Source organism: Chionomys nivalis, chromosome 22 (assembly GCF_950005125.1).
Source record: "Chionomys nivalis chromosome 22, mChiNiv1.1, whole genome shotgun sequence".
In the NCBI taxonomy this organism is placed as follows: Eukaryota; Metazoa; Chordata; class Mammalia; order Rodentia; family Cricetidae; genus Chionomys; species Chionomys nivalis.
Genome location: NC_080107.1, coordinates 43,939,881 through 43,948,122, shown reverse-complemented (window position 1 = coordinate 43,948,122; position 8,242 = coordinate 43,939,881). Strand labels below are relative to the sequence as shown.

At 47.4% G+C, this 8,242-nt stretch overlaps 1 protein-coding gene across 2 annotated transcripts in view; it reads right to left on the bottom strand.

The window, feature by feature from the left end:
* Positions 1-2,979: 2,979 nt before the first annotated feature.
* Ttf1 (transcription termination factor 1) overlaps positions 2,980-8,242 on the bottom strand; it is a 28,363-nt gene continuing 23,100 nt past the window's right edge. The window contains exons 10-12 of one of the 2 annotated variants that reach the window (XM_057755749.1): positions 6,906-6,991; positions 5,850-6,027; positions 2,980-3,741 (exon numbers count right to left, since the gene is read on the bottom strand). In XM_057755749.1, the coding sequence (XP_057611732.1) occupies positions 3,723-3,741; positions 5,850-6,027; positions 6,906-6,991 (283 nt within the window). In that variant the 3' untranslated portion in view covers positions 2,980-3,722. Of the gene's footprint in view, positions 3,742-5,849; positions 6,028-6,905; positions 6,992-8,242 lie in introns of those variants that run through there. The other variant, XM_057755750.1, reaches the window with a different exon arrangement.

Here is an 8,242-nt window from a genome sequence, read left to right as displayed (position 1 = left end):
TTTCTGAGAGTTTAGGAGATTGCTCAGCATAGGGTCAAAATCTAAGGCTGCGGGGTGTGGGCTGCAGGATTTGTGTATGGAGATCCACCTAGACTTAGGTGGAGATCTGAGTCCCTGGAGTAAAGTGGGAAGTTAATGGCTGATGGCTTCAACTCAGCAGTGATGCTAACTGTGACACCAGAGGCAGGCTGCCCAGAGTCATAGCAAGAGCCTTTGGGAAGAGACTTGCTGAATCACTGCAGTGAAACCAGAAGCTGAGGTATAGAGTCTTTTAGAATACCCAGCTCTTGGGATGCAGGAAGGAGGAAGACAGAAGAGCTCTGAACAGTGAAAAAGTATGTGTACAGAAAGGGATACTAGCCACAGGTCACTGTTGTGAGGAGGCCGCTGGTTCATTCCCAGTTGCTCAGACTCCCGAAATAATCACACAGAAACCATATTATTTGAATCACTGCTTGGCCCATTAGCTCTAGCTTCTTATTTGCTAACTCTTACATCTTAATTTAACCCATCTCCATTAATGTGTACATCACCATGAGGTTGTGGCCTACCAGCAAAGTTTCAGCACGTCTGTCTCCAGTGGTGGCTCCATGGCTTCTTCCTGACTCCTTCTCCCTCCCAGCATTCAGTTGAGTTTTCCCTGTCTAGCTCTGTTCTACCCCATCAGGTCAAGCCAGTTTCTTTTTGTTCATTCATCAATAAAAGCAACACATAGACAGGAAGACCTCCCACACCAGGTCATAGACAGCTGTTTAGGCTGGAGCAGGCAAAGGGACTTGAAGGATTGAATGGAAAGAGGCTGGGAAGTATTTCAGGAAATAATGTGGCACACATGTCTACCTCTATATTAGTGGTCACACACCCCCCTCAGGCCTTCAACTCTTGCTGCTGCTGTTGTGATGTGAACTCCAGGTGTCCCAGGCTGACTGGGACCTGGTTCTATAGTCTGCAAGTTCAGGGAAGCCTGTTGACAAACAGCTGAGAAGTGTAGTGAGAGGAAGATGTCTGTCACTCGGCTTCCTGGATGTGGCCACTGATCTGGCACCTAGGCTCAACCAGCTTATTCTTCACCTCCTCTGAACTTAACATTTCCTCCTCCATACTTGATTACTGTCATGAAATCTGCATGGACTCAACAACTAAACCAGCTTATTCTTCACTTCCTCTGAACTTAACATTTCCTCCTCTATACTTGATTACTGTCATGAAATCTGCATGGACTCAACAACTAAACCAGCTCTTGGGTGAGGCTCCCTTCCTTTCTGTCCGCTCTATCAGACAAGGGTCTGTTCAAATCAGCCCCCAAACCCCTGATCTATATCCCCCACACACACAAAAGAGAAGCTGGTGGGTGGGTAGGACAGGGGGAGGGTGGTGGCGAAGGTGAGATCTATGTAGTTTCCTCTGCGGGGGCTTGGCAGTATTGGAGAAAGGCAAGGAAAATGTTATAAAAATCAAACATTTGGGCGCTGGCAAGATGGCTCTTCCAGAGGTCCTGAGTTCAATTTCCAGCAACCACATGGTGGCTCAAACCATCTGTAATGAGATCTGGTGCTCTCTTCTGGCCCACGGGGATACATGCAGGCAGAATATTGTATATATAATAAATAAATCTTTAATAAAAAAACCAAACATTTACAGAACACATAAGCTTTCTGGGCACCACTGCTCCAGCCATTACCCACTCTGTGTCGCTTCTTCAGAGCTCACGGCCTTCTCAGTTACACCCAACTTCAGAGCTGAGCCAATCATAGCTTGCTGGCCATGCTGACAGCTCTGCATGACATTGGACCTGTGGAATAGCAGCCAGGGCCACTCCAGGAGCAGACAAGACCATTGCTGCTTCCTCAGAGGCAGAGCTGTAGAAGTGAGGCCATCCTGTGTGCACAAAAAGGTTCCAGAAAAAAAGCTAGAAAGCCAGGCCAGAAGCCCAGCCCTGGGTACGGAGGAGCAGGGCTAACCTTCATGCAAAACGTTGTAGAGCACAGTGGGAGCTGTGGTCTGGGGCCGAGTTCCACAGCTAGTTTTGGGAGCTCCCCGAGGCCTTCAGAGTGCTCTAAGTTGCTGTGAACTGTGCAATGTGCCACTGTCTTCAAGTCATTCCACATACAACTGTATAAACAACCAATTTTATTTTTAAGTTTTACAAAATTGAGAAAATATATATTCCTTTGAAATATTTCATAAAAATATACTTTCATGTCAATCAAATCTATTGTTATCACTTTAATTTACCATATAATATTCCATTCTAGGCCCATACAATAACTTAACATACTTCTTATTAAAGACTATGTAGTATTTTTCTTTTTTCTCTATTATAAACATAGCATTGGTTTATACATTAATACTATCATTTCTGTAGAAATAAGTTAGTCCTGTCAGCACTGAGACTAGGATGTCTGAGGGACAGAGAAAGCTATGTAGAGAAGCATGTACTAAGACATTTACTCAATGTTTGTTCAAGACAGGGTCTTCTGTAGCCCAGGCTGGCCTAGAACCTATTTGGCGAGGAACATCTTGAACTCCTAATCCTCCTGCCCCCACCCGAGTGCTGGATACATGCGTGTATACCACCAAACGACTCAATGTTATTTGCATGTCTATGCAAAGTGCTGGGATACAGTGGCAAGCCCGAGCCCTCCATTAGTGTGCTTCCTTCCCCTGTGGCTGGTCTAGCCCACCTTCTAATGGTGCCACAAAAATGACATCTGAGCCGGGCAGTGGTGGCGCACGCCTTTAATCCCAGCACTCGGGAGGCAGAGGCAGGCGGATCTCTGTGAGTTCGAGGCCAGCCTGGTCTACAAGAGCTAGTTCCGGGACAGGCACCAAAGCTACAGAGAAACCCTGTCTCAAAAAAAAAAAAAAAAAAAAAAAAAAAAAAAAAAAAGAGCTAGTTCCAGGACAGGCTCCAAAACCCTGTCTCGAAAAACCAAAAAAAAAAAAAAAAAAAAAAAAAAAAAAAAAAAAAAAGACATCTGAGAGCTGCAAGAGGACAGGAGATTGTGGAGGGGCACCAATGGGAACAGAGCACATGGTACAATTTGCCACACTTTCCTTTCCCTGTGCTCCCCAGCACAGATGGGATACAAGTCTGAACACCTGGTGTCCCAGACTCCCTTGCAGCACATTTCTGCTAAGGTCACACACTGACACATGTCTCTGCAGAGGCATGTGATGATGGAGGGACACAGGCCAGCAGCAGTGGACAGCCTGGGGTACGGGAGCAGCTGGTTGGAACATGGGAAAATTGGGGTGGTCTGCAGGACTACACAGCTTCTCTGCATGCTGCTGCTCTCCGGGCAATGCACTCCTCCTGCTGGCTCCAGCATCCCACTAAACAATCTGTGTGTGTGTGCTTGATACAAGGTCTCATTATGTAGCCCAGGCTGGCCTCAATCTTGTGACGCTCTTTGCCTGTGCAGTGTGATCTCGTAGAACACCTTGTGTTACCTAAACCCCGGTAGAAAGTTCTCTCTCTGGAACACCCTTGGTGGTTTCACTTTCCTGACTGAGAGAGGAGTCTCCTTTCACCCTGTACTGAGATTCCTATGGGAGCTGTGCATCAGCTGGACAAATTCTCCCAAGACTAACAGCTGAGCTTCCGCAAGGAACGCAAGTATGCCAGCAGCTATGGCCACCAGCAGTCCACCCAGAAGAGGAGATGCGCAGGAAGAGGTCCAAGGGAACAGAGAGCAGTCTGAGGAAGAGGAGGGCCGCAGTCACTGCACACCAGGGGCACTGGAAAAGAGCAGAGCGACACCCGTCAGGAAAGGGCAGCTTTCTCATCTTTCTGCGCATAGTGTTCTCTCCAACAACTGCAGGGCCAGTTGCTTTGGTTCAATGGGACCAGTGGTGTAACCGTGTCAATATAATGGTCCAGAGGTATTCAATCAGCTCACGCTTCTCACAGTCACACATGAAGGGGTCCCTGCAGGTGCCACACAGGGAAGTGAAACCTGGTGCAGACTGACTTCATCAACCTGGATCAGACTTCAGGGAGTCTAAAGCCAGGTGGTTCATTATCAGTACATTTAAAACACGGTACAATTTGGGAAAAGGTTTCCAGGCACCAGTCAGTCCAATTAGTTCAATTCCAGGTGCATATGTGACTACAAAGAAATTCTTTTATATAGTATGTGTGACCATAAGGAAGGGTGCTATAGCTAAAAGGCCTAGAATCTAGTGTGTCTCTGACAAATATACAGGTCATCAGGGACATACGGTACATGTGACATCTCTCCTAAGGATGGGTAAGAGTCTAGGGAGGGAAGAGTCTGGGATAATCATCCTGGGGAGTTAGGGTGAGACCTGCACCTATAGCAAAAGATGAGTGAGGTTTGTTTCCACAGACAGTAAAAAGGTCACCAGGTCGTTAATAGAATCTACTCTTGGCTTTCCGGATGGGATGCGGGTATCTGATTTTATCTCCTCCATGGAGAAGACATTCCTGCGTAATTAATATTCCTGGTTCTCTTGGTGCTTGTCTGTGAGCACAGGACCTCTGTGTCCCAATACACGCAGACTTTAAGGTGCATACTAATACTTTTAAAGATACGCAGGTATGCATGGGTGCTAGGTGCACATGGATGTGCATGAGGGTAGAGGGGTCTCTGGTGTTCCCCAGGAGCTGTGATGTCCACCTCATTTCTTCAGGTGTGCTCTTTTCCTGGGTCCTGTGACTTGCTGATTAGACTAAGCTGGCCAGCTAGCCCTCAAGATCTTCCTGTTCCCACAGCCCAAGTGTAGGTGACTGGCACATGCCACCATGCCTGATTCAACTTTTCAACCTGAAAGCTGGGGATCCAACACAGGATCTCATACTTGTGAACTTGTGAGTAAGCCCTCCATTGGCCAAGTCTTCTTCTCAGTGGTTTTTTAATGTACATTGGTCTTTGCCTGTGTGCACGTCTGTGTAAGGGTGTTGGATCCCCTGGATCAGGAGGTACAGACAGTTGTGAGCTGCCATTTGGGTGTTGGGAATAGAACACTGGCCCTCTGGAAGAGCAGCCAGTGCTCTCCAGCCCCTCCCCGATGTGTTTTAATGCTCATCCATCCGTCACAATGTTTTAGTGTTCACCCATTCATCATACCATTCCCCGTACCCCCCAGACAGGGTTTCTCTGGGTAGCCCTAGCTGTCCTGGAACTCACTCTGCAGGCCAGGTCTGCCTCAAACTCAGAGATCCACCTGTCTCTGCCTCCTGATTGTTGGGATTAGTGGTGCGCACATCCACTATGCCCAAGTCATACCTTTTTTTTTTTTTTTTTTTGGTTTTTCGAGACAGGGTTTCTCTGTTGCTTTGGTGCCTGTCCTGGAACTAGCTCTTGTAGACCAGGCTGGTCTCGAACTCACAGAGATCCACCTGCTTCTGCCTCCCAAGTACTGGGATTAAAGCCGTGCGCCACCACCGCTCGGCAAGTCATGCCATTTTTAACAGACAAGATCTTCTTGCCTGGTCAAATCTGGGAACTTTCTCCCTGCCACCCCCAAGGCTTACATATTAAAGGCAAGGTCCCTAGGGCAGTGTCAATGGTAGGCGGTGTTTCCTCCTGGGAGTTCTTTATGACATCAGGTGAGCCTTGAAAGGGATTCCCCTTGTTCTCTTTTGTGTCCTGGCTATGAGGTAAATGACTTTACTCTCACGTTTTAGCCACACTGCATTGCTGTCACAGGCCCAGAGTAACAGCACCAATGGGGCATGGACTGGAACCTCTAAGAAGAAAACCAAAGTGAACGCTTCTCTTTCTGAGGCAAGCAACTCAGCTGCTCAGCTACAGCAAAGAGCTGACCAACACATGGACATAAACATAACCAAACTAAAGGAATAGGGCAAGAATTGCACTTACCTGGGCTCCTCTGAGCCCTCCCCATCACTGTCATCATCGCAATAGAAGATGTCTTTGAACAGGAAGTCTTGTTTGGGAGCTGAGGGCGTCTGGATCTGGCTACTGTCTTTCTCCTTCTTCTTGTCTAACTTTTCCTTCAGCAAAGGCAGACTGGTCTCATATAAGTAGTCAATGATCTCTGCAGAAAAGGTTATTTTGGAATTATCTGTACAAGTCTCTAGTTAAGGTCAAAGGACACAGGCCGTTAACAATGCCCTGCACTCATTACCACATGTAAGATCCAACTTAACTGGGGCACACAGTCTCTTAGGCAGTCTTTGAGACAATCCTATGAGGCAGGCATTATTCTATCCTTATTTTTCTGTTTGGCACGGGGCACTCTCTCTAGTGTACACAGGTGTACAAGTCTCTGTGAGTACATGTGTATAGATATACACACAAGTGCACATACGTGGAGGCCAGAGGTTGATGTGAAGAGCTTCCTCAATTGTTTTCCACCTCATGTCTTGAGGCGGGCTCTCAGTGAACTTGGAGCTCTATAATTTTATAGGTTTGGCTAGAGTGGCTGGCCAGGGAGCTCTGGGGATCCTCTTGCCTCTGTGTCTCTAGAACTGGGATTCCAGGTGTGCACGGCTGCATAGTCAGTGCTCACTGAGACAACGCCTGCTCCCTCTGACCCATCTTTCCAATGAGGAACTGAGACCTGATGGCATTAAGAAAGCTGCTGCAGGGCTTTAGAACACTCTTCAGGACAGTGGTCCTGCCCTGTGGCTCCAGGCACAGCACTGTTTGGAGGTAGCAGAGCAGAGCAAACTGCCCTCCATCTTATCAGAGCTCCTTGACTCAGCCCGAAGTCAAAGGGAGGAGACTCTGGAACCTACTTTTTTTTTTTTTTTTTTTTTGAGACAGGGTCCCATGTAGACTAGTAACCCTGCTGTGTAGCAGAGGCTGGCCTCTAACTCACAGAGATTCCCCTGCCTCTGCTTTCCTATTGCTGAGATAACCACACCCGGACAACACAATACTCTTAACTAGACAAGGATTTGTAATACTGACCTGGAAAAGTCTTTTTCTGCCAAAAAGGAACATAGGCAGCTTTCAGCTTATAAAATTTTGCCTGAACAAAAGGTGGAGGGACATCCCTTTAGAAAGGAAAGGTAGGGGGAAAAAAAAATCAATGAAAACGTCATCAGTTCTTTCTGTGATAGAACCTGGAACACATGGAATAAGGACGACTCCCGACCCTCCTGCCTTCACCCTGAGTGCTGGTGTTATAGGTGTGCATCACACCTGAGTTGATGTGGTGCTGGGGACAGAGCCCATTGCTCTGTCCTGCCACATGGGAGGCAGCACTAGCCCAGCTGAGCTGCACCCTCAGCTTCTCTCCTATCAGTGGGCACATCACCACTGGGTTATTCTGCATATAACTAGCCCCAAGCACAGTGAAAGTTGATTCTATAGAATGTACTTCTAGAAACAGAATTACTGATTTCCAAATGGAATTACTTAAATGCTGAAGGATACCAGGCCACAAAACAGATATAATTTACTAAAAAAAGGCAATAATCAGGAGGTGGACAAAGAACTTTAGTGAGGCTGGCCAGATATGGCCCATTTCTGAAGATGGCGGTGGGTGTACAGAGCTCCATTTTTTCTTTCATTTGTCTAAACGTCTGATAAAAGGTTAAAAACTACTAGGCATTGTTGATAAAGCAGTGCTTAGGAAAAGGAGCTTATTAAAAAAGGGTTCCCAAGAAGCTGAAAAACAAACTCAGAGAGCAATGGAAGAACAGCAGAGGGGTGGAAGAAGGAGGGTCATCACGGTCAAGGCCAGCCTGAGCCGCGTGGTAAGACACAGAGAGACGGGAGGGGGGGAAATGGATGGATGGATGGATGGTAAGGAGGGGAAGGAAGGACAGTCGTAAGGAACTGGTACAGTCCCTGGTGAACCTTCAGGTAGAGAAAGAGGAAGTGCACAACCAGTCTGAGCTGATGGTGGACACGGTCCAGATCCTGCGGGCCTCCTGCACAAAAGCTCTGGGAAGGGAGCAGATGCTGGCTTCCTGTGGGCAGGGGGCTACTCACTGCTTCTTTTCATGCATCCCTTACTCTGGACAAAGCTACCTGTTCTCTATTGAAAAATAAAACAACATCAAACTGTACTGGCTAGCTTTATGTCAGCTTGACATGAGCCAGAAACATTTTGGGAGAGACAACCTCAACTGAGAAATGTCTCCACCAGACTGGTGTTCAGGCAAACCTCTGAAGCATTTTCTTGAATATGGGAGAACCTTGCCCACTGTGGGCGGTGCCACCTCTGGGCTGATGGTTCTGGGTGAGAAAGCCATGGGAAGCAATCAGTGTTCCTGGATTCTGCATCACTTCCTGCCCCC